This window comes from Lissotriton vulgaris, chromosome 9 (assembly GCF_964263255.1).
Source record: "Lissotriton vulgaris chromosome 9, aLisVul1.2, whole genome shotgun sequence".
In the NCBI taxonomy this organism is placed as follows: domain Eukaryota; kingdom Metazoa; phylum Chordata; class Amphibia; order Caudata; family Salamandridae; genus Lissotriton; species Lissotriton vulgaris.
In genome coordinates this window covers 650,142,916-650,170,141 of record NC_141697.1, presented here as the reverse complement: position 1 = coordinate 650,170,141, position 27,226 = coordinate 650,142,916, and the positions used below count along the sequence as shown (strand labels likewise).

General features: G+C 46.6%; 1 protein-coding gene across 1 annotated transcript in view; it reads left to right on the top strand.

Moving 5' to 3' along the window:
• The window catches only part of LOC147692040 (solute carrier family 35 member F3-like), a 155,866-nt gene extending 139,037 nt beyond the window's left edge, over nt 1-16,829 (top strand). Inside the window, exons 5-8 of the mRNA XM_086936723.1 lie at nt 3,572-3,697; nt 12,059-12,251; nt 14,375-14,464; nt 16,260-16,829. Of these exons, the coding sequence (XP_086792849.1) occupies nt 3,572-3,697; nt 12,059-12,251; nt 14,375-14,464; nt 16,260-16,504 (654 nt within the window). The 3' untranslated portion in view covers nt 16,505-16,829. The remainder of the gene's footprint in view (nt 1-3,571; nt 3,698-12,058; nt 12,252-14,374; nt 14,465-16,259) is intronic.
• Nucleotides 16,830-27,226: the final 10,397 nt, after the last annotated feature.

Below are 27,226 nucleotides of genomic sequence, written 5' to 3'. Positions count from 1 at the left end.
GCGCATTGACGGGAGGTGCTCTGGGCAATATCCGGGGTAACTGAGATAGAGTTGCAATATCACCTCCAGCGGCATTACTGGGGTATGTTAGTGATTTTCCTGATGCAATTAGATGACTGCTTGCAATAATGATGCTGTCAGTGAAACACAGAGCACCATCCCAGCACACTTCAGGCACAAAGACCAAAACATGCTGTGGGATGTGATCAAGTGCCATACTTCCCTGTTGTCTGAAAAGGTAAAGCCGCAGGACATATAGGCTCGCTTCAGAGACTACATTGCTTGGAGAATAGAAGATACACCTTATAGTCATGAGATTGAATGATACTGGAGGGTGACAATAAGACACCAAAGGAATGCATAGGGGATAGGGTCACCCGAGGGCATTAGAGCTTGCCCACCATATCTTCATAAGTGGCTCCCTACATAGGGGACTCGTAGGAACTAGGAGGCCCAGAAGTTGACACCTGTTGGTGAAACAGAGGATATATATGCTCTCTTAGGAAATGCTCAACTGACTAGTGTAACTGACATAAAGCCTTAAGTTGTTGGTGAGGTTTGTCATGTAATGGATGGTATGTCATGTTTGAAACTGTCACTAAAAATCAACCTAACATGACATTCACCAGGATGTCAGTTTGAAACCAGTAAGCTCACCCAGGGGCGGCTTAAGTGCAGTGCGACCAGTGCGGCCGCAATGGGCTCTGACCTGGAGGGGGGGACGCTGACCTCAGGTGGGAGCACTGTGTTTAGCAATAATTTACGACTCAAAAGCAGCTGATGCAGAGTTTCTTGTGCATCCATCTTTCAAGGTGCAATAAAAATGTCAAGATAACTTGTGTTAATGTTTCTGCTACAGAGAGAGATCAGAGTTTTGTCTAGAGGCAGTTTTGACAGTTTTGACATAAAGTAGCACAGAGGGTTAATATGCCTGCTGCAAAGAACAGATCTGTATTTAAAGCGGATAGCTGAGTGGATTAGTAAAGCCAGCCTTTACCAGCGCTTTAACCCCTTCGCTGCGGCGGCTATTCCGCCGCAGCGCTAAGGGAGAGGCGGTGCCGCGCGGCGGTCCTGTGCTCATGACGGAACCGCTCCGTCACGGCCCGCGGGTGAGCTGTGCTTGTGACGGAACGGTTCCGTCATGGCCCCGCCCGCTCTTCAGAACGTCAGCGCAGGCGCGGAATTCGAGCTGCGCAGGCGCGGCAAGCGGGCCGTGACGGAACCGTTCCGTCATCAGCAGAGCCCACCTGAGGCTCGTGACGGAACGGTTCCGTCACAAGCATGGGAGGGGTTAAAACAAATAAAATAAATGTGAGAGAGGAGCTATGGAGAGATGAGAGGCCCTTTTGCCGGGTGGTAGTGAGGGACTCATAGAAGGAGGTCATGAGGGGGGGGGGGTGGCGCCAAAAAAGATTGTTGCACCGGGCACCACCAGCGCTAAAGCCTGCTCTGTGCTCACCACCGGTGTACAACCATCTGAAGCAAGGGCTACTGCACCTCACTTGTTCCCCTTAAAAGTCACTAATTGATGCAAATATTGATTTTTTTAATGCAATTTGTTAAGCGCACAAATACGCTTCGGTGTCTCGAATATGCAAATAGAACATGCTTTTTTAAATCTCTGGGTGGCTACTGGTCTAACTTTAGATTGGTGCCAACTGCTTCTACATAAACGTGCATGCTTTTACATTGACATGACTAATGTTGTAATTCATTAAAAAATAAGTATATCTTTTTGATGAAGGATATTGTCTTATATGAAAGAGTACCGCCATTAACATGTCTATTTGTAAAGCACTTGGACTCCTCACAAAATGGTAGTAATTGGGAATGGGGCTATGAATTCTCTCAACAACCGTAAGGACATTCCCATATCCATTTTATGGTTCGTAACTCCAATGAAGGTCCACATACAAACAATATAAAATATATAGAATACAATAAATACCACCATACATGAACAACCATAAGGCTGACTACTAATGATGAAAGCAGCCCTGGGATAGGCCATCTGACAGAATGGATTTAAACAAAAGGAAATCTGCTGAATTAATAGGATATCTGCTGCAGGGGCCATATTTACCTGTCAAAGATGTAAATTATATTTTTTAATAGATAGTATGAGCTCCCTCTCCTCATATGCCACATAAAAACAAGTTCATATGTATGAATTACACTGTTCTCTAATTACACCATTGAATATAACCCTTTCGAGGCTCTTCCCTAATCCACTCCTCCTTGCAACATCTCATACCTCTTTTTACTATTCCGATTCCCCCAAAACAAGCTTTTCTAATCCCTCCCTTTGACTCTTCCCCCTCCACCTCCCTTTTACTCATCCCAATGATCCTCCTACTGCTATGAAAGCCCGAAAACAAATTCTAATTCATTCCCTTATGTCCCTCCACCATCCTTTTCAATCTAAATAAAAGACTAACATGTCCACCACTCAAATTAATTTCATATTTCACTATACTAATTCACCACTAATCCCTTATGGGTTCCAGAGTTGCGTGCTACTTGCCGAAAAAGCACTTCAACACCCCATCAGGAGTAGCAAGCACTATATAAATGCAAACCTTTTTCCCCTTTCTATCCCTATACTATCCTTCTCAATCCAAATAACTGACTAACATATCTACCACTCAAATTACTTTCATAAACAGCAAACAGCAGACTTTTTACTGCCCTTCCTTGCTGCTGTGACTGCGTCCCCCCTCCGACCCCACTTAATGGAACTCTGCTCTCTCGGTTTGCTGGGTCTTGACCTGGGCGCATCTTGCCATTTTGAGATGGTTTCCATCGATGCCCACGACCCGGGTCCGCCATTTTGTTGATTCTTGTCCTTTCCTTTGCTCCATTGGCTTCCATCCTGCCGACCTTCAAACATTTCTCTTTTTCTGGACTGCCTTATCTCTTTCTCCCCCTCAGGTCCACCTCTCACCAATCTCAGCCTCCGACTCTTCTCCCCCATCTATCGCTCTCTACCCCTTTTGATTTACAAAAAATAATTAATTCTCCGTACACTGTAAATATGCGATATATACTTATCCAAGCTTAGTCGCTGGTAAAATGTAATCCTGAGAAAATCTACTATTTGTATATATATGTATATAGAGATAACACTAACCACTAGTAAATGTAGTAGACCTTTGTACTTACTACCATTCCTATGTGATTCTTAGAGTTTATATTTTTTTCTGTTTGTATCTCTTCCTTGTGTGACTTTACAACTTGTACATTTGCATTTTTTTCTATCTTATCTTTTATGTAACTCATGTAATCCTAAATCCTTATGTATTGCAACTGGTTCTTTTGAAAAGCGCTCTGACACCTTCGGGTAATGTTCACGCTGTATAAAATCGCATTAAATAAATAAACTTATCCTTTATGGGTTCCGGATTAGCGTGCTACTCGCTGAAAAAGTGCTTTGATGCCTCGTCAGGGGTAGTAAGCGCTATATAAATGCAATTACAATACAATACAATACAATATGTGGATGTTTCCATTCAGTCTGTCTTTTATCTCATTGCCTCCCCGCCATTGTCCAATCCTGTCTTGTGTTTGGCAGATTGTGGCGGTCATCCTGTCCATCACTGGAATCGTAATGTTGGCCTATGCTGACGGCTTCCACAGTGATTCCATCATGGGCGTGTCCCTGGCCGTGGCTGCAGCCTCCACCTCTGCACTGTACAAGGTAAGACCTTTATTTGGGGCAATAACAAAGGGAAACATTTCAGATATGGAATACTGAACATAACTCATGCAGGCGAAAACTAATCATGATCTGCAGATCAGTGGCAATGAGGCCCATAGACATAAAAAAAATTGCTTTTTTAATAAATTGGAACACAAATTGCCTCCATTTTAAATAGATTTAATGTGTACAATGGACGGACCCACTAGTTTCTTATCTTAATGGAAGTAGCAAATACACAGTAAACATCTTCCAAATAAATCCTGAGCTTGAAAAGAAAACCTGCCCTCAGCAGGCTTGCAGAAACCTCTCTCAAAGAGCAGAGCACAAGGCTTGGCTGCTAAGGGAGAAAATAATTATGTGCTAAGCATCAGTTTTTATCTCAAGAGTCAGACATGAATGATTTAGAAGTCTATATTCAAGCATTTTAATGCATTAATTCGAAGAGCATTCACCCAGAAGGCCAAGCACGCTACCCAGCAGAAGTCAAAAGCAAGATTCTCATTTGCTTGGAGTGCTATAAACAAGGAGCAGTAGGTTGCAAGACCTTGCCCACAAGCGCTGTAGCTATAAATAGTGCAGACGGTGCAGTGATACCGAGGCCCTGTGATCTTAAGGGGCCCAATGAACACGAACTACGGCAGTATTTTGCTTCATAGATGCTAGCGGTCAGTTAGGTAATTTCCCTTGTTTGCATCATGACCAGGACAGGGACACTTTAATTATGCGATTGTGCGTCTGTGGCGATTTTTGTATAATTATATATTTGCCTCATCTGTCACATAATCCATCATCTGCCGCTTAATCTTCAGATTTTGACAAAAAATGTGTTTCTAGCTCAAACAGTTTGTTACTTAAAATGCAGCAACACATGTTGCTGCGCAGAAGAAGGCCCTTTTCAAAGGTTGACTGGTCACCTTTCTTCTGTTTATTGCTAAATTTGGGTGTTAAACTGGTCTAAATGAGGTGGACCTAAGTGTTAAAATGACAAAAGTAGGAAGTAATGCTATCACAAAATGTACCACATTATGCTGCATAATTTGCCTTTTTCTGCTGCATAATTTACTCAACCCTGCCAAATAATTTGGCCCTCCCCTGCCTAATCGCTAAAGTGCCCCTGACCGTGACCATTGGCACCTTTGCTGAACCACTGGGGTCCTGCACCATTGGTTAGCAAAGGGGTCTCAGCTGGGGTGACATAGATGTCATCAGTTAGGCCTCAACAAGGGCACTAGTGTAGAGGGGAATGGATTGGATCTATAGCTGAAGAATCAGTTTATAAAGAAATACCAGAAGATATACGGGACAGTGGTGGGAACATTCTCATTTTACTAGTGAGCTGTAATATTGTGACCATGTTCTAACCTGTTGATAACAAATGCTGCTTCATTTACATGCACTGGTGCTGAGGGAAAAAACAGATGCTTCGAGTCAGTGTTAAAATTGTGGGGTATTTTGTATTGTAGCACTAAAGAAAAAAAAACAATCAAAAGAATTATTTAAAAAAGCAAGGGTATCAGCTGATAATGATATTAATCCGGTATTTGTACAGCGCAAACAATTACCCCTAAGGGTGTTAAGGCGCTGGGGGCCGTCGGGAAGATTAAGCGAGCTATTGCCCAGAGTCACATGGTGCTGGGCTAACCTGCCGCCGGGGATCGTACTGTGATCTCCTGTGTGCTGAAGTCAACCGCCCTGGCCGCAGCGCCACACCTCTTCCTCTTCTGATAACCCTGGCTTACCCTTTGGTACTGTTAGCAATGGCTTTTCTATCCTTGGTATAAAGGATCATGAAGGCAGTGGTAGGAACATAAAGCAAACAGGGCATTGCACCTGCGCTGCTGTGCACCATGGCTGAAAAAACATTTACAAGTCCAATAGATCTCGCATAGATGAGACGGTTTGGTTTTGCCAATGCTTGTTTTTATATCAACTTGAGAGGAAAGGGGTGGCGCAAAGTATGCAGCGTTACAGCCAGGGCTGCCGACTTTTGAATGGGTGAACCAGGTTCGAGCCACAGCGTCCGCTCATCATCCTGCGCACATCAATTAATCCATTAATGCGAACTGATGTTATTTAACTGGCAGTGTCATAAAGCCCTCAAATGATTTGCACCTGAAATAGTTCACCCTATATATAAACAACTGATGGGGCGACTTAAGACCCTGCTCGCAGGCAGGTCGCTCCCCACGCTGCTGCATGGCTCTGCCTGCATTGTTTTTGCCTAATCTTGTATTTTTCCCCTGTGCCTAACTTGCTTTCTTGCCCAGACTTGTTTTTATTCCCCTGTGTCTGTACTTGCTTTCTTGACCAGACTTGTTTTTATTCCCCTGTGCCTGTACTTGCTTTCTTGCCCAGACTTGTTTTTATTCCCCTGTGCTTCTACTTGCTTGCTTGCCCAGACTTGTTTTTATTCCTCTGTGCCTGTACTTGTTTTCTTGCCTAAACTTGTTTTTCCTTCCTGTGCCCAGTTCTCCCGCGGCTCGCCCATTTTTCCCGCCGCTGTGTCCCTGCGGCCCGCCCACCTGCAATCCCATTCGCCGCCCTGCTCCCACCTCCCAGCTGCTCCTCCCTACCACATCCCCTCATATGGAAGCCGTTGTGCGGCCCCGCTCAGCGGGAGCGCCGCTGGTGCACCGCTGGCACACCTAAGGCAAGCCCGTCTGTGCCCATCCGTGCCTGGACCGCGCCCAGCGCCAGGACCTCTGGACACCACAAACGCCACGATGCCTGACACCACTACGATGCCAGAACCCTCCACGCACTCAACACCGGACGATCACACACCTGCTTCCTGGCCGCCCCGAAGCGCACCCACGGAGCTTCCACCTGCCGGAACTGCAGCTTCACAAGCATCCGCCCCACCATGCTGCCGACCAGGAAAGAACCCAACCACCTCAGATGCATCCTTTTCATCACCCGCTCTGCCTGAATACATGCTGTTGAACTCTGGGACCTACTCGACTCATCCTCCCAGACGTCGCCTTCCTGACGGAGACCTGGCTAAACCCGCCTCAGCACCTGACATAGCCATAGCAGTCCCGGAAGGCTACAAGATCACCTGCAAGGACCGCACCAACAGAGCGGGAGGAGAAATCGCCATCATCCACAGGAACACTCTCAGAGTCTCGACCAACACCGACGACACCCTCAGCACCTCCAAACACCTTCACTTCCAGAACAACACCGACCCCAACACCACCCTCAGAGAAACCCTCATCTACAGACCGCCCGGACCCCAACCACAGTTCAGCGACTCCATCGCCGACTTCGTCAGCACACACGCCCTCGCCTCCACGGACTACATCCTCCTCGGGGACCTGAACTTCCACCTCGAGAACAATGACAACACCAACTCCACCACCCTGATCGACAGCCTAGCCAACCTCGGACTCAGACAACTCGTCACAACACCCACCCACTCCGCCGGTCACATGCTTGACCCCATCTTCTCCACAAGCCCCCACGTCTCCTTCAACCATACCACCGAACTCCACTGGACCGACCACCGCTGCATCCACTTCACCTTCAAGAAACCCACCACGCACCACTGCACCCAACAGATACCTCACCGCTGCTGGTGCAAAGTCACCGAAGACCAGCTAACTACTACCCTCGCCCAGAGCCCACCCGCCGACCATACAGACCCCGACACCACCGCCCGCAACCTCAGACAGTGGATCAACGACTGCGCCAACACCCTCGCCCCGATCAAGAAACCCTCCAACAATCATACCAACAAGAAAGCCAGCTGGTTCACTAAAGACCTCCGGGCCTCCAAGCAAACCTGCCGAAAGCTGGAGAATATCTGGCTCCGTGAACGAACACCGGACAGCCACGCCGCCCACAAGAATGCTACCCGCAGACACCATCACCTCATCAGATCCGCCAAAAGGGCCTCCTTCAAAGACTGCATAGACAACAACACGCACAACAGCAAAGAGCTCTTCAACATCGTGAAGGAACTCTCCAACCCCATCTCCAACACCAACGACGTCCCACCCTCGCAAGACCTGTGCGACTTGCTGGCCACCTTCTTCCACCGCAAGATCACAGACATCCATGACAGTTTCAACACCACAACCGCCCGACAACCACTGAGACCTCCGCCCCCACGACCACCATCCGCACCAACCGCCTGCTCTACTGGACCAACATCAACGACGATGACACCATCAAAATCATGAACACCATCCACTCCGGATCTCCGTCAGATCCATGCCCACACCACATCTTCAACAAAGCCAGCACATCCATCGCACCTCATCTCTGGAAAGTCATCAACACCTCCTTCAAGACAGCAAACTTCCCGGAGAGCTGGAAGCACGCCGAGATCAACGCCTTACTCAAGAAACCCAAGGCGGACCCCAAGGACCTCAAGAACTTCCGGCCCATCTCCCTGCTCCCGTTCCCGGCAAAGGTCATCGAGAAGACCGTTAACGAACAACTGACCTGCTACCTCGAGGAGAACGACATCCTGGACCCTTCCCTGTCCGGGTTCTGCAGCAACCACAGCACCGAGACTGCCCTCATCGCCGCCACCGATGACATGAAGTTCCTGCTGGACAACGGAGAAACGGCGGCCCTGTCAGCCGCCTTCGACATGGTCTGTCACCACACACTCTGAACATGCCTCCACAACGTTGGGATCCAAGAGAAGGCCCTGGACTGGACCACCTCCTTCCTCTCTGGCAGAACACAGAGCGTCTGCCTTCCCCCCTTCCGCTCCGAAGCCACCTAGATTATCTGCGGCTTACCCCAGGGCTCATCCCTCAGCCCAACTCTGTTTAACATCTACATGGCACCGCTCGCCCACGTCGCCCATCGCCACAACCTCAACTTCCTCTCCTACGCCGATGACACCCAGCTGATACTCTCCCTCACCAAGGACCCCCACACCGCCAAAACCAACCTTCACGAAGGAATGAAGGCCGTTGCTGAATGGATGAGGAACATCCGACTGAAGCTGAACTCGGATCCAACCCTTCGGCCTGGGACGACTCCTGGTGGCTGACCTCACTGGGAACTGCTCCAACACCCACCGACCACGCACGCAACCTAGGGGTCATCCTCGACTCCACCCTCTCCATGACTAAACAGGTCAACGCCGTCTCCTCCTCCTGCTTCAACACCCTCCGCATGCTCCATACGATCTACAAGTGGATCCCCACTGAAACGAGAAGAACAGTCACCCAGGCCCTTGTCAGCAGTAGGTTGGACTATGGAAATGTCCTCTACTGGGGAGCCTCCGCCAAATTCATGAGACGGCTCCAACGCATCCAGAACGCCTCTGCACGCCGGATCCTCGACATCCCTCGCCGCATCCACATCACACCCCACCTGAGAGACCTGCACTGGCTCCCAGTCAACAAGAGGATAACCTTCAAGCTCCTCACCGACGCACACAAGGCACTCCACAACACCGGACCAACGTACCTCAACAGACGACTCAGCTTCTACACCCCCACCCGCCAGCTCAGCTCCGTCGACCTCACCCTCGCTACAGACCCCTGCTTCCGAAGAGCGACCACAGGCGGCAGATCGTTCTCCGATCCTCGCCGCTAAGACCTGGAACTCCCTCCCCATCTACCTAAGGCAGACCCAAGACCTGCTGACCTTCAGAAAACTCCTCAAGACCTGGCTTTTCGAGCAGTAGCAGCATTCCCCACCCCAGCGCCTTGAGACCCTCACGGGTGAGTAATGCGCTTTACAAATGATATGATTGATTGATGGGGCAAGAGTGACAGGACACCAATGCAACAGGGCAGTAGGGACGGGCCAGAAAGGGCAAAGTGGGAGGAACGATTGCTACAAACAATGGAGCAGGAGGGAAGGAAAAAAGTACCTGATCAGAGCTCTAATAAATACCAAAAGGGAAACTATAAAGAAATCAATCAGAACTTGGTCGAAGTAACGAAGGGACATGAAGAGAAAGTGAAACCAGACATGGTGGCCAATGAGAAGCAAGGAAATGAGGCCGAGGGTGAAGCCAAACAATGGTAAGTAAAGGCCGGACTCTAAGACCCCTTTACTGTTAAGGTAACAATAGGTCTTAGGAAGCAACAGCGCATACGCTGTCTCAGGCGAGTCCTAAAAAAGTCATGAGATGTGATACTGCTGATTATAACCCAATTAACCTTCTCGAGACTCTACAAAAAAATATTTACTTTGTAATATTGTCTAGATTTGGGGGGGTGGGGCAACTCTAACTCGAGCCTTTCTCTAAACTAGGCAGGGCTTACAAAAAATATAGGTACTGTTGCCCGTCTTTTCAGGCTGGATATAATTTTAGATAACTTTGCCAACTAAATCAAGACAATTCCTCTATATGTCGTATTCGTGGGCCTTTGTTCTGTGTTTGACAGTGTCCAAGGGCGTCTATTATGGAACTGTCTTCGAGAGATGGTGTCCTCCTGGATTTATTAAACATCCTAATACGTCCTCATGGCAAGAATTCGGCCACTGGCACTGTCAGATGGGAAACTGTTGCGGAAAATACACAACTTTTTCGGTCAACAAAGGTATCCGTTAAGGCTGCCCTTTGGCCCTCCCTCGTTTTCGTCTTTTGCATAAATCAGATTGTTGAGGAGTTAGTCAGTGCATCAATGATGCTCCTTGCCTTTGTGACATCAGGATTGCTACTTTATTGTTTGCGGATGACACCCTTCTGATCGCCAAGGCTCCTATGGGTCTACTGTCCCTTTTAGACATATTTGCTGATTTCGGCAATAAAAGGGGGTAATAATAAATACAGACGCAACAAAATTAATGATGTGCAGATATACAAAGGTGTGAGAAACAACTTCACACATTAAATAATTCTAGATTGGGATAGGTGGATGTGTTTGCTTATTTAGGGCCTTATTTACAAAGAATTAATGCAGCGCGGTTCCGCATGCCATTTGGCTGCGCCGCCCTGCACTAATTCCAAGGCACAGGGATGTGACATATCTACAACGATATGACGGATCCCTTTGCTCTCCCCTGCGCTGGTGCACAATTAGCTGACATGCGCCTGATGCAGGCACCCTTGCACCATAGTGCAAGGGTGCTTGCGGTGAGTGGAATAATTGTTTATGTGGAGTAAGGTGTCTCTTCCTGCACATAAACAATCCGAAATGGTGTGCTGCTTAATGCAGCACACATAGAAGTTGCAAAACATAATTTTTTAGTAATGATTGTTTATGTGCAGGAAGGGACACTGACACTGAAATTTACCACACATATAGTGAGATGGTGACGTTTTGGCCGGCTACCTTTCTCACTGCTTGGGTTACCAGTGCATGGGTTGCTTACTCGTGATGATTATTACTGCTTTATCTTTTTAAATTTTGTGCTTTTCATTATAGTATAGTTGTGTTATGTGTTTTATCGGTTATAACCCCAAAAAATGTTTAGGCTATTACAATTCAATAAAATTGGGGTAGTTTGCTAGCGGCAAAAATATTTTACATTGATTAGTACAAAGCCCTTAATTTTCATTTGCAATTGGGTTCCCTGTTCTATATTTGCAGGCTTCTACTTGCCCTAGGCCAGTTCTTTATTGGTGGTGTCACGCCTCTGGAGCTGATTGCAAGTGAAAAAATATGACTTTAGTTGATTTCTTTCTTTAAGGCCTCGTATCAGACTAATGAAGGCAGGTTTGGGGAGACCTTGTATTCGTTTTTCCATCCTTTGAGACTAATGTAATGTTCATCCACTTAATAGAGCGTGACAATGTAGGTATTTCTTTATAATAGAGCGTGACAATGTAGGTATTTCTTTATAATAGAGCGTGACAATGTAGGTATTTCTTTATAATAGAGCGTGACAATGTAGGTATTTCTTTAATAAGAGTTTTTATTTATTTTTCATTATTTACGTTTTACTGATATGATAGGATGATGATACTTGTAAAACCACTTCAACGATTTCGCAAAGGATTAACAGTCAAGTGATGGATCCTGTGATGCCATTTTCTTTGATGTCACGTCCTGTGATGTGGTGCTATATGCAAATTAGAGGAAATTATTTTCCTATTTATGCCCATCACCCCAAAATTCATATGAACGGCCCTGCTTGCTGCTTCACTTTTCATTAGAAAAATGGGATGAGTTTCAAAATGGAAACCAGGAGACAGATTTCTCAGGCAGTTTGACTGAGGAAGGAAAGAGACAGTGGGGCTTATTTACAAGCCCCTTGCGCCACCCGTTCGTCACTTTTCCCATGTTAAAATGGCGCAAACGTGCCGCAAGGGGCTTGTAAATAGACCCCAGTGTGTTCAAGTGCGCTATGCAGTTGAGAGGAGATTTTGGCGGGAGTAAAGAGGTGGGAGTATGTCCTTTGATAACTGCTGCTTTTATGTTTTTGGCTCCGGCACAGGTGCTCTTCAAGCTGCTGATTGGTGCAGTGAAGCTGGGGGAGGCGTCTGCTTTCCTGACGGTGCTCGGGGTGCTCAACGCGGCCTTCCTGTCCTGGGTTCCTGTTCTCCTCCACTTCACGCATGTGGAAGACTGGTCGCTGGACCGCCATGTGCCCTGGGGCAGACTCTGCGGCGTCTCTGCCCTCTTCTTCGGTAGGAGTAGTAACAACACCAAAAGCCAATGGGGTAGAACTCTGGCTCAGCCACATTGGGGTACACCGTACAGCAAAGGCGGAAGGGATTTATCAGATGCAGAGGAGATTACCAGTTGGCGGTATACATGTGGGGGAGGGGGCACAGAAGATGTGGGGTGCGTAAACTAAAAAAGATTGGGGTGGTGTTAAGAGATTTCTTGGGCCAAGGGAGGCCATTTGTACAGTGGAAATCCTGAAGGCGGAATGTCAGATACATTTCAGTTGAATATCACCAATTCCCAGAGCTTGCTCCAGTGGACACATGACAGATGGCTAAACACAAGTGCTAGGCCTAGATGATGTAATAAAAAGGTGGGGTGTCGATGTACCACAGCGAAAGGGACATTAGTGAGTGAAAAACCCATGTGTCAGAGAACCAGAAGGTACTGGAAAGATAAATATTACTTTACCATAACAAACGGACCATTGGAGGTTGGGCGTCAACAGTATAGTAATGGTTCTGTGCTGGACACTCGCCTGCCACAACACATTCCTAGGATGTGCCTGCTCCACTCCTGCAAATTCACAGCTTGGGCTGGTTCTGCTCATGCTCAACCTTAATCTACCCCTGCTCTTTCACGGCATAGTATCCACACTCATACAAATTCTTGAAGCTCGGTTATTCAAATTTGAATTACCACTGTTTTTTTAGACATCCCTGAATGTAAAAATAAATAAGATGGGCGACTGGACCACCTGACAGTGTGAGTGTATGCCCGACGAAGGAGAAGGAATTGTAAACTATTAACCTCAATTCACTCATTTTCTTTCTGCGAGTCAGTGCATTTTACTACTAAATTTTCAGGGCTAGGTCACCCAAGTCAGGATTAAGGTAAAGATACTGCATAGATCTCAGTGTGGCTACCCATGTCTTGCCTTTGCCACCACTGGTCTCAGAATTCATGCAGGAAGTGGCAGGAACTGCAGTAAAACAGAGCTCTAACAGTCCTGCTTATGTCCCTTAACAGGGACCTGGAAAGGAAAGAGGCTGTTGTGGGTGAGCCATGAGTCAAACCTTTGATGTCATCAGGATCAAAGGCCGTGTGATATCACTTCTGCTACACATTGCATTTTGATGAATCTACATCCATGAACTTATCATCGAAAAGCTTGGCGAATCAAACCTGATATGCTAGAGGGTGGTAAGGGAGCTTTCACCATACAATGCAACGACCTCCTGCTGCAACCCTTTTTGTTCCCCTTCCCACTTACTAGGATGAGGGGGAGTCTGAATTGATGGCAGAGCATCGATAGGAGAGCTTATTTCGCTCAGTTTCGAGCAGTGGGAACGCTACCAAAAATATAATCTCCATTTATGGTTGCGCCTCCTTGTAGACCATTGGCACATAACACATGGCCGGCTTCAACAGAGTGTTCGGTAAGCATCTGTGACGTACTGGTGATACATAGACAGTGCCGACAGTTGTTGACCGTAATTCCCCCATGTCCAATGAGCATAGGTGAATTGCTGTATTGCTGTTGCAAAGCCTTCCGCCCCCACCTTAAGATGGTTCCTGAATTGCAGAGGAAGACAACTCGAGCCAATAAAGCCCACCCCCATCACGGATATTTGTAACTAGAGTGGATCTTTCTCTGATCGCCTGGTGCATGCACCACTTTGACTGGGACACCTGGCCACCCCTCTGGGAATGAGGCCTAGGGCAACTATAACCCTGGGTGAGTCTGAAGTGAAATAATTGAGCAAGAGTGCCTCATTAATTGTAGATAATGTGTTATTATGCCAATGGGGGCATTTGTTTCAAGGACCTTACTCTCCCCACTTTTGGGTGAACTTGTCCCGGCCCATGGGTAACAGTGCACGTCACTAGACTGTAGATGTTCTGCATGTGGATACCATATTCTAAGTCTGAGCTATCCCAAAACATGCCCAGCGTATACCTGGTCTGCCCTAACAAATCTCCTGGCAGTGCCAGGTCTGTTCCAGCACATCCCTCTTTAAAGTAACCCATACCCAAGCTCTCTGTTTGTCCAAGCCGCTCTCATGCACATCTTAAATCTAGGAACCCTCTGTTGCCTTCATCCTCGTAGATGCATCTCACATTTCTCTCCTTTTCATTGCAGTGTTTAATGCCCTTGTCAACTTCGGCGCTGTGTTTACCTACTCCACCATGCTTTCTATTGGGGTCTTCCTGAGCGTGGCAGCGAGTGCTGGTAAGAAGAGGCAACTGGCCATGAAGGCCAAGGTATAGAGGGCGTTGATCTTGCCATCCAATCACAACCAATCCAATCATTCCACCGGTCATGGGGCCCAAGGCACACAGTGGGCTGATGGACCCTCTAATCACAACCAGTGGCCATGGGAGCCAAGGTATTCAGGGGCGCAGATGTGACCATCCAATCCCATTTACTGGTCATGGGGCCAAAAACACAAGGGGGCTGATGTGACCATCCAATCACAACCAGTGGCCATGGAAGCCAAGGTATACAGGGGCGCATGTGACCATCCAATCACAATCACTGTCAGTGCACATGAGTTCGTACCCACATCACCCCATCCAATTCCAATCACACTGACTAAGAAGTGAGGACCTGTCTTCCATTCACCCTAAACTGACACTGTGTGCGAAGTCAGACCAGCTTTACTTATCCAACATCCATAACGGGATATGATGGGGAGCCCTTGGGAGGAAAAGGCCCACCCATGTGTTTATCTAAAGGCTGCAAATGGAAGTCAAGAGCCATCCCTGTAATCTAGTTCTAAGGTCTCTTGTGGCGAGGTAAAAGCCCCCTCACGACTGTCTTTGGGATTGTAGAGTAGAGGGTGACTAAGGCAAAGGTTTCTAGTCATCCAGCAACTGTGGCTGGAAGAGAACACTGGCTATCTACATATCTAATATGGGCTGTTGCCACTGTATATTCAGAGTTTTTTTTACATTAAATATTTGTTTGCATTTTTTTTAAAGGAACTGGATCTTTGTATTCTTTTATCATAGCCTGCTGAGTCTTTTATGGTTGGAAGAGAACTATATAAGCCTTTTTCTCTCATTGCAGTCCTTTGTTTTTCTTCCCTTCTTTTGTTTCAAAGTTGGTTCCACATTAGAGCTCCGTTTTCCCTTTATGGGATAAATATTAGTCACTTACCTATTCTCCATCCATCGTCTGGTATATTCAGCCAGGAAAACACCTTGTAAATGTATGTAAATGTATTTGAGCTTATATAGCGCACAGCTACCCACAAAGGGTTTCCCGGCGCTTGCTTAGGGAACCCGTCCTGGTATTCCCCTGTGAGATAACCCCTGCAGGGTATCCACAAGGTGAAAGCCAGGCATCCCGCCGCGAGGGGCCGTTGTGGAGATTAAGCAAGCTATTGCCCAGAGTCGCAGAGTGTGAACCCGTGAGTTGAGAAGGCACCGGCGCGAGAATTATCGAGTCCATGGAATTTTTTGAGCCCAAGACCCACCGAGGCGGGGAATTGAACCCTGGTCCAGGGCCAATCTCAGCTTCCGGGTCTGCCGCCTCTAACCCCTGAGCCACACTTCTCCACAGTCCCTGTAGAGTTTCTCCCATAAACCATTCCCTTATTAGTGGAAGATACAAGCACATCCATTTTCTGTTTTTATTTCTTTTTGGATTTTTATTTTTCATGCATTTTCTTTACAATAAACCAAACCAAAAACTGCCAAGAGGAAGTGGATGTGTCTCGCTCTCCTTATCCATGTCCCATTCACAGTCATATATCTGTCAAACAGAAGTACATTCTAGTGTCTCCACGGAGAGGCAATACTTGCCTCTAGGTGAAATACTGTCCTCATCCAATCCCAGTGGCTGTTACTGAAAAGTGAAACCTCCTCTCTGTTAACCAGAAGCCAATGGGAACTTAATGCATGTACTTCCTCCTCCCTTTCTAATCCTTATCCTTGTCTCCAGTCAAATTCCAAATGTCTTTTATTTTCCCTACATCACACATAATACTCAAGTATTTCTCTTTTTCCTGCTTTTTTTCCAGCTCTTGATTTTCACACCGGTGGTGCCGTGGTCCTCACTGGCGCCCGCCTGGCGGCATCTGCAGCCATTGGCGCCGGGTTCATACTCCTCCTCCTGCCCGAAGACTGGGACGAGGTCACTGTGCAGCTTCTTACCAGATGGCGAGACCGGAAGCGGGAGGAAGCAAATGAGGAGAGCCCGGACAGCGGGATGCAGTTCAGAACTAAGACCAGCATCTCCGGACTCTCCATGAGTACCGCTCCTTGATCTCTGCACCGTACGGATTTAAAGTGCATATTAACACCAGTGGAACCTAACCCAGCAAGGGCAGAACCACAGAGTGCCACTGGTCCACCTAGTAAAATTGTTTTCCCTGTTGAGGGCATATGGTGATAAAAAGACAACTTTTCAGTCCTTTGGTTGTAATATGGCACCACCTCCAGGGGAGCATCAAGGCTGCTGCCTTATTACAGCTGTAGAAGTGTCACCTTTTCAACATTCAACATGTGGGCTGGGAAATTCCAGACAGACCTGTACGTGGTGAAGAGAAAATAGAGGCGTTTTGGCGTTAACACGGAAGTGGGTGTTCTTCATCATACACAACACGTTATGCCCCACTACCAGTTTAGAAGCTTCAAGCACATTATGGGGGCTAAGCTTGTGTGTCCTCATTTTGAGGTCTTCGTCAAACGCCTGAGACCTTTTTATACCTACTGGGTCAAATACTAGAGGCTTCATCAGAAGTAGTTTGTCCTGCTTTATGCCCCCTTCAGGAATACTATGTGCAATTGGGGAAGCCTTAGTAGCAGACTGCAAAAGATTCTGATGCAGACGCAGATGAAGACTGTTTGAGGGTAGGGAAAAGGATTAGGACCACTCAGCGATACTATTGGAGGTGGTGAGAGGGTCACCGGGCCTCTGATTGCTCAAGTTGGTCAGTTCTTTATGAATTTAGCCATTTGGGAAACTGATTGTGGCACAACCCATCTAGGGAAGGTTATGAGTGTATACATTGTGCCTGTGGAACCCCAAACTAAAGCTCACCCTGACCCTGGAAGGACTGCCTTCATCTCTTCTTTAATAATCTAATCCAGCAATAGTAGCCTTAGATCCTGAGCCAGTCCAACTTGACCTTGGAGGAGGTGACCAGAGATTCAAAATATGTTCCATGTGATTTCTGTGGAAAATCTACAATTACTAAACATGTGCTGCCCCACTCAGGAAAGGTGATCCTCGAACATGTACTCCCCGGATGTAAGGAGGGTTGCACGTGTTTCCTTATAGTATGCCTCCTTGAGTAAAGCAGGGCTCTAAAGGAGTACAAAAGTTACTTTAAAAGACACATATAACCAATACCGCTAGCCAACATATCGAGCACACATTTACAAAGCTTGGTCACCAGCCTTCCTTATTCGGACCAAGTAACAAAATGGGTATTTTTTTAAACAAACCAATACTGGATTTTGTAGACTTTTAAGAAATTTACATTTAAAATAAAATTCTTTCGAAAACATTTGAAATCATAAACATTCTGTCTGATTTTTACTGATGTGTGGATCTACCACACACTTCTGAGATTTAGTGGTCACTTTTCTAGTAACAGTTCACTCTCAAATCTAATGAAAAGCTGAAACTAGTCACTTCCTCCACCCTACAACAGCGGTAGCCAGGCTCCATAACCAGGGTCTAGTTTAAGCCCCTGACCAGGACTCGTTGTAGGATGAGGTAGTTCTAGCTTTTTGACCTGTATCGGCTGCTTACGGACAGAGAACAAACATACATTTGTTCATGCTTCATAAAGGGCAAGACCATTGTGCACCAATCCTCAAGTCTAAGCATCTGTTGCAAGAAAAGGTGTGCAAAATCTTTTGAGGTTTATCATAAGACTTCAAATTAAAAGAACAAATGTGAATCTGGCATTTCTTATGGAAAGTGCAGAGTAACCTTTACCTAAATGAAAAAAATCATCACAGGGACGTTATGGTTCTTAGCGAAGATGTTATATCTGCATCAAAGCTACACATTATTTTTAAATAAATAAGTTTAAGTTTGTTATGGTCATGATCCAAATCATACAATTGTTGAAACTCACGAGCCATGGGTGCATGTGCAAAAGGTCTGACTATTTGTATGACCTAAAAAAAAGTTATTTGCAGCACTCCTTATTATAATTAACCAGCCGCGGTCCATGCAGGTAACAACGGTAGGGTAGTGGGGCTGTGTGGGGGAGGGGATTTCGAGGGAAGATTCCGAGGTAAAATTAATTATTTATTTAATTTTCCCTCTGCATCGTCCCTCAAAATCCCGCCCCTCCGTGGCCCCACCCCCTCCCCACCGCTGTTACTTGCACGGACCGTGGTTGTAATTAACACTTTCAATTATCAATGATACTGTTGTTGGCAGGTATGTAATATAATTTGTTAAAAAATAATATTTAATTAACTCCTTTGTGAGTTTGCATTTGGTACAAGTTTGGAACAAAGTTAATTTCACTGCTATAATAACAACTCGCTTTTTATAACATAGGTTGCATAAGCATTTAATGTCGCTGTAGCAATATTTTGTCACTTGAAATCGTCGAGGTGTGTTTTCTTATGGCACTGAAGGTAGTGCTGTGTTTTCTTCCAGCTTTATTATGTAATAAGGGGCATATTTATGAGAGAGTTGCACCCCTTTTTATTTTTTATTGCAGATGTATATAGCGAGAACTCGATCTGAAGGTATTGGAGCGCTTTACATGAGCACCAGTTACGTTGCACAAAGGCACATTCATTTTTTGGTAGGCGCAGGGAGATTAAATGATTTGCCCAGAATCATAGGATGCTGAGCCTATGCCAAGGCTCGCACCCTGTTCCCTAGCTCCAAAGTCAGCAGCTCTAGCCATAAGGCTACATCCTCGCTCCCATCCTCTGCGTAACGCAAATCTCTAAGTCAGATTTTTTATGCCAGGTAAAGCCACTTTGGGTGGCTTTGAGTGGCTCCAAAAATCTGGAGTAACGCAATGTAGCGCAAATCACAGCATTGTGTTACTCTGCCCTGGGAAGGCATTTAATGGGCATTGCATGGTGGTTCCCACCCATCTCCCCTGGTTTTTGACACATTCTCAGATTTACAAGACCTTGTAAACCTGGGAATGCAGCAAAAAGATACGCCTCCCCAGGACAGGGGTAATGAGGAGAAATATCTTTATTTCTCCTCGCTACTTCCTTTTTCTATATGTGCTGCATTCTGCACCACACATAGTAAGAGGGAAAAGCCACTCAGGATTGTTTTTGGGCAGGAAGGTGGCCCTTTCTGCACAAGACCAATTTTGCATGCAATGCCGTCACCCTTGCACTATGGTGCAAGGGTGCCTGCATTGGCGCTAAGCAGCCAATTGTGCACCAGCGCTTCAGGAAATGGCAGCAATGTGAACGGCACATTCCTGCCCTTTTCCAATGACGCCGTGCAGCAAAGTGACTTGCTGCACTGCACCACTTTTTCATAAATATGCCCGCAGGATATGTTGAAAAAAATATATATGTATATTTTGATGCAGACCAACTACAGGCATCCAGAAAAGAAGGCAACAAAATGTGAAAATTCAGAAAGAGATGGCAACTGTATGAAGATATCGCATGTGTTTGTGTTTGTTTGTATGCCTGTGTAACATGAATGAGAATGGAGAGAGTGTAATATGTATATGAATGTGGCCTAGTGATCATGGACATCATTTAGGAGTAGCCATGGGTCGCAGCTGCTACCCCAGGCTTGCCTCTTGCAACTCCTAGCACTGCTTTTACGACCCCTGGCCTCGGAGGTGTCAAAAGTGATACCAAGCACAGAAGGTAAACAGGTTTCAGACAAACAATGTTTACCTTCTGCAGATCCGACTGGGAGATTATTTTTAAGTTACAAAAATATAATTTCAAAGTGAAATGTGCACTATTGATCTTACAAATAAAATTGAAAAAAAAAAGTAAACTTAAAAAAAAAACTCCCATTCTTTAAAGTTGTTGCAACGGTACATTACTGTGGAAACTTGATTTTTTTTTTTAACAGAACCGTCACCTCTGTGTACGGTATGAGTTCATATACAAAATATAGGGCCAGATGTCGGTAGGCTTTTACCGGTCGCTAACGGCCGAAAATGGCCGTTACCGACCGGTAAAAGCCTTTTCCTATGTAGGAGGCTATTTTACCGATTCGGTAAATAACGAATCGGTATTTACCGATTCGGTATTTACCGAATCATCATTTACCGATTCAGTATTTACTGAATCGGTAAATGAGATGTAGGAAGCACTGTAAACAGTGCTTCTGGGCTTTAAGAATTCGTTATTTACCTCCAGCTATTAGTTGGTGGTAAATAAGGAATTCCTATGTAAATGCATAAATGTGCATTTACACCTGTGCCATGTGACAGACATACATGCCCTTAGGGCATGTATGTATGCCACATGTGCACACCAGCACTAATCAGGGGTGCAACAGGGTGTCAAAGTGACACCCTGCCACCCTTGACTGTTTCCCAATTTTACCGAATCGGTAATTACCGATTCGGTAATTGACATTCATTCCTGTGGGGCTCCAGGTCCATAGGAATCAATGGCAAATACTGAATCGGTAATTACCGATTCGGTAAATACCGAATCTTAACGATTCGGTATTTTTTACTGATTAATTGCCTACATAGGATTTACCGATTCTAAATTACAGAATCTGTAAAATTCGGTATTTTAGAATTGGTAAAACCTATTTACCTACATCTAGCCCATAGTCCCCACGAATTAGTACTAGTGGGCATGGCCACTGCATCTCCTTGTGAATTAGCAATACGTTTCCATTTGGAAGAATACACCAGGCTTTAATTATGTCAATTATTATGATGTCAATAGAATTAAGGTCTTGTGGCATTATTTCCTAGGATTCAGGGTCAAAGGTCATATGATGTCACTTCCTGTGAGGTAATTGAGTTGTGAGGTCACTTTTGCTACCCCAGCCGTTTTAGCGATTCAACATTCATGCTAGTGACTATTGAACCATAAACAACAAAAGTTATCATTGCCCTTTGTCCATTTTGGCACAGCATACAATTCACACATTTCTCTAGTTCGATTTGATCATTAATTGTTCAAGATGTTCTGTTTTACGTAGCAAATACTGTCCTTATATTTTATGTCTTACTTAATCATTAACAAACTTCACAAAGGGTCTATTTAAAGACCGTGACCTCTGTGTTTCAAACCATCATGGTTCTTCATCAGGCAACAGATCCATTTCTTCAGTATAACAGAAATAATAAAAATACATTCGGTTGACATACCAATGAAAAATATTTTTGTTCACAAAAAAATTGTCAAAAACAACTGTATTTTACAGGGTATATCCTAAGGGCTTAGAATATGTCCATATTTCCAACACCACTGTGTTGCAGTAAAACAATGCTTCTTGATCACTGCCCATAAAAAACACGTATTTTTACCTTTGTGATTTACTGCAAGCTGCTCACGTGTGGCGTACTAAACTCATAACACAACGTCTCACTTAGTAGCTATGATCAATATTCTCACAGTTGGCCGCCATTATTGCATGTGTTATCTTCTGGGATTCTGTCTCTCCTTGTCTCTTCGTTTTTCCCTGTCAGGTTCCAACACGCAATCGCAGTTAAAATCTTGTGCATAACCTATCTTACATTAATTGCGTTCTGTATGGGTTGCAGGGTTGCCTGTGTTATGTCCCTTCTATTCTAACTGTGTAATCTTTCTTCAAAGTCTGTTGTAGACACTTAAGTTATTCTCTTAAGCTGTCAGTCTGTTTTTCTATGTCACCTTTTCAATAAGAAGGAAAATGCCTTTTTAATGAGAAACAAATGACTTAATCTCTCATTTTCCACTTACTATCTCATTATCAAGATTGTTCTTTTAAATCTGGCTTATAGTGTTACATATTTTGTCAGCCGTATCTCTGATCATGTATTTAACACAAGTTATATGCTGCACTTCTACAGGCATCTCTGTGATGGTTTCAATGTATCGATCAAATTAGACTAGTAGTGTATCTCAAGTATAACAACTTAATTCATCTTTGACATTTAGGGGGTCATTATGATTGCGGTTTTTCCGCATCCTCGGGGCCGGCGGAAGGCCCCGCCGGCCCAGAGGATGCGGAAAAACCGCAGCGGACTGACCAAAGACCCACCGCCACATTAGGATGGCTGGTGGGTCCTGGTTTCCGTCCGCAGTTTTTCCCCCACGGTCGGCTTACAACCGCGGCGGAAAAGCTCTAATATGGTGACGGTGTCTTCCAGACACCCTCCACCATATTAGGATGGCCTGTAAATTATGCTTTTCCGCAGTGGGTTTTCCGATGTGGAAAAGCATACGGAACTTCACTGCGGGGGCCCGTTGCGGGCCCCCTAGGTGAAGGGGGGGGTGGGGGGTGCACATGGGGGTACCTATGGTACCCCCCTGCATTTGCATGCAGAAAGCGGCAGGCACCGCACGGTGCCTGCCTCTTACTGCATGCAAATGCAATGCGTGCATTTTTAACATTGCGGCGGGTGCAGCTTGAAGCTCCACCCGCCGCAATGTTAAAAATAGAGGATGTGACCGCAACCCTTGCGGTCACATCCTAATTGCACAGGAGGGAACTCCGCATGCCATGCGGAGGTTCCCTCCTGCTCTGGGGTCGCGGATGGACGCAAGTCCGTCCGCGATCCTAATGACCCCCTTAATCTGTTAGGTTACAGTGTTGATAACCATCTCACCCAGATACAATTTCTCTAACAGGCTTTTCAAGAAGTATGTTGTCTTCTGTTCTCTTACAAATGATGTCACACCACACATTATATTTTTGGTTTATTGGTCCTCCAGTGCAACGGTATTCAATCATATTTCCTTTGATATTAGAGCTGAGTACCTCCATGTTTGTGGTTTTTGGTTTCTTACTTTGAGACTTTTTTATGATTCTGTCTTTAATGTTACTAGTTTTTTTTTGTTTGTTTTTTTTTGGTAGACCTTTATTGTACGTTATACATTTACACAGCAGTGTGCCTACAACCCACTGATAGGGCCGGCCGCAATCAGAGCACCACAGAATAGACAGGGCAAACAATACATCTTGTCAATTCAGTTCAAACGCATATGCAGTGTATGCTAAGCCCATGAAGGCACCACAAATGTTCCAGAAACATTGTCCAAGGTACACTATCAATTCCGGCCGTATAGCCCTTATGTGATCTCGGTCTTTTTCATGTTTGTAGAATTAAAGGTAACCAACAACCAAACCCAACACCCCCCCACCCTTCTCCATCCTGGTCCTAACGAAGATACCAAATCAAGTCAGTGTGTGGAACATATGTCGGCCGGTTCAACAGGGTACAGAAAGTATATAAACAAGTTGGGCGTTATCCCACAGTTTCTGTTACAACACTCGCATTAGTACGGAGCAACAAAGGCCAGCAAATTCCCGACATTTCTCAGGGCAAAGGCGAGAGACCCAGAGAGTAATTCTAGTCATACATCCCACATAGCAGGGACGTCCCACACAGAATGTGGCCACATTCAAACAGATTCCTGGACCCCCCCCGGCAACTCAACTATCTCACTCCTTTCACTATCAGAATCGTCCAATGACAGCACATAGAGCGTAAACGGCTCCCATACATCCCTCGGGCGAGATCTCTCTGGCAGCCCCTCATATTAGCAGTGCAGTTGGTCTCTAAAGTAGGCCATGTCATTCAGCCACAGCTGTATATTAGGCGCCCTTCTCCCTCCCCATCCAACCGCGACTCTTCTCTTAGCCAACTGCAAAGCCAGGACCACAAGCCGTCTCGATTGGGCTGGTACCCCAGAAGCGATGCCCAAGAGGCAGAGACGCACATCCAATTTTACCTCGCTAGAGATCATAACAGTCAGTCTTTCAGTCACCTCCTTCCAAAAGTCATACACACGCGGACAACCCCAGGCCAGGTGTATAAAATCGGCGTCGTCAGCACCACATCGAACACATTGGGCACTAGCCCGGAGCCCATATCTGACCAGCTGGACCGGCGTGTAATACCATTGGTGTAGAAACTTAAAGTGCAGAAGGCGAAAGTTGCCATTAATCACGCATCCCCCAGTCATGCTACAGCATTCTCCCCATTCATCATCGCTCAGAGGGTCTGGTAGGCTCCTATCCCAGCGTGCCCTGGCCAAGACCGCCCCTCCTCCCTCATCCTCCTGCGCAGCCTTATAAAGTCTAGAGAGTAATTTAGTTCTATCTTTGGCTGTGTAGAGCAGCTGTAATGCCCCAAGCGTCGACGGCTCCGCCGGATATGATGGAAACAAATCTCGTACTGCTGCCCTCAATCGTGCATAAACAAAGGTAGCCATAGTTGCGTTGGTGGGGCCTGCTGTCATGTCTTGTAAAGAAAGAAAGGATGCCCCCGGGAAGAGATCCCCCATGGTCTGAACTCCAGCTTCCCTCAAAACCAGCAATCCCCCGGGTTCACTGGTCACTGAAATATCTGAGTGGTACAACAGAGGCATAGCCGGGGCGTATAGCGGCAATCTGGCAGCCCGTCTACCAAGTTCCTCCCAGGCGGATGCCGTGCGCCGCACAGTATCGATCTCCCCTTTCTCAAATATCGAATGTTCGTTAGCTATCATCGCCCTCAGCGGATACGGCAAGACTGCACTATCTTCCAGCGCCACATGTGGTGTATAGGGCGGAGCCTGTATCCAATAACTAGCAAATTGAGCTTGCGCGCATAGATAATACAGCTTCATGTCCGGTAAGGCGAACCCACCCAGTGCATGCGGCTTGATCATGACATCCCAAGTCACACGCGGTTTCTTGCCGGCCCAGGTGAGCGAGATCAGAAGAGACTTCAGTCGCGCGAAAAAGTGCGACTTCAACTGTACAGGGACATTTACAAACAGATAAAGAAATTTCGGCAGAACTACCATTTTAATTAAAGAAGTGCGATCAGCGAGCGTTAGAGGGAGCCGAGTCCATCTCGCCACCTGATCCTCCAACTTAGAGATGGCGACCCCATAGTTAGCCCTTATGACCTCCTGGCAGTCCCTATGCACCCAGATGCCCAGATAGCGAACCGACTCCGTCGCCCACTCCAGAGGGAATTCCAGTGGTATCCGGCTAGTCGCATCCGTGAGTGGGAGTATCACCGATTTGTCCCAATTGATAGTCAACCCGGAGTGCCGACCAAACCTAATGAATTCGCGGAGTATATTTCCGAGATGAAGCCCCGGGTCTCTCACATACAGGACCATGTCGTCCGCATACATCGACACAGCCAGAGATCTGAGGGGGAACTTCAACGCTGCTTCCGCATATCTTTGCCGCAGAATACAGGCCAAAGGTTCCATCATGATGGCAAATAGGAGCGGCGATAGAGGACACCCCTGCCTTGTCCCCCTCTGGATCGGGAAGGAAGAGGAGACATGCCCGTTGACCCTGACTCTCGCAGTTGGCGCAGTGTACAATAGAGCAATACGGGAAGTAAAGAAAAAAGGCACCCCCATCCGGTGAAGGACAGTTATCATATATTTCCATGCCACTGAATCAAAGGCCTTAGCCGCATCCAGCATGACTGCAGCTGCAGGAAGGTCTGGCTTAAGCAGGTGCAATACGGCGAAAAGGGTCCGCAGATTATGCGTCGTGGACCTAAGAGGGATGAAACCTGATTGGTCCGGTAGCACCATGACCGGCAGGAGGAGACGCAGTCTTGTAGCTAAGACTTTGGCAATGATTTTGACATCCGTATTCATGAGCGAGAGGGGACGATAGGAATCGCATTTATCTGGCGGTTTCCCAGGTTTGGGCAGCGCCACCAAGAGCGCCTCTCTCATGGTCACTGGGAGTCGTCCACGCTCAAACGCCTCTTCCAAGACTTGCGCCAGCTGCGGAATCAGGATATCAGCATATTTTTTATAAAATTCAGAGGGTAGGCCATCCGTGCCGGCCGCCTTCCCATTCGGAAGTGCCGCTATAGCATCCCTGAACTCAGCTTCCGTAATATGGTGCATTAGGAATTCTTGCTGACCTCTGGAGAGCCACACCAAGGCAACACCCTCTAGGTAACGGTTCACTTCCTCCTCATCAGCCGTGTCCCTTCGCTCATAGAGTTGCGCATAATGCTTCGAGAAGCAAGCCAAGATGCCTGCAGTGTCAGTCACCACTTCCCCTTGATCCACGATCTCTTGTACCGTGCAGTGACGTGCCCACGGCTCCCTGATGCGATCCGCCAGTCCCTTTCCCGGCCTGCCCCCTTCTCCATAGTATCTAGCAGTAGCGTGTTTAGCCAAGAATTTCACCTCCTGCTCCGCCAACTCATTGTACTCAGTGACCTTCAGTCTGATATCTGCAAGTATCGTGCCCTCCGCACCCTCTTCCAACCGTCGCTCAAGTGATAGCAACTCCCTTTCCAGCCTGGACATGGAGTCCCTGATGGACGTGAGCACCCCTGATCGTAATCCTATACATGCACCTCTCACCGTCACCTTAAAGGCCTCCCACACCGTACCTATATCTTCAACAGATCCCACGTTGTTAACAAAGAAATCCTCCACTATCTGCCCCAGGCGTTCGGAAAGCACCTGGTCGGTCAGTATCCCGGGAGAGAGTCTCCAAGTGAAAGGGGGCGGAGCATGTGATGGTATCCGCAATACCAGTGTAGCAGGTGCATGATCCGAGATAGTGCGAGGCAAATGAGCAGCCTCCACCACCCAACCACTCACATCCCTAGTCGCCAGCCAGAAGTCCAGTCTCGACCATGTGTCATGTGCTGACGTGTAGCAAGTACCCACTCGCGCAGTTGGATTACGTAGTCTCCACACATCCAGCAATTGCAGCCCAGCCATACCCTCGCATACCGCTTCCACCGCTCTCTTGTGCACAACGGGTCTATCATGTTTCTTGTCCAGCTCTGAATCCAGCGTGACATTCCAATCCCCCCCGCATAAGATTGCTGACGGAGCAAGCAAATAAAGTTTGTTCCAGAGC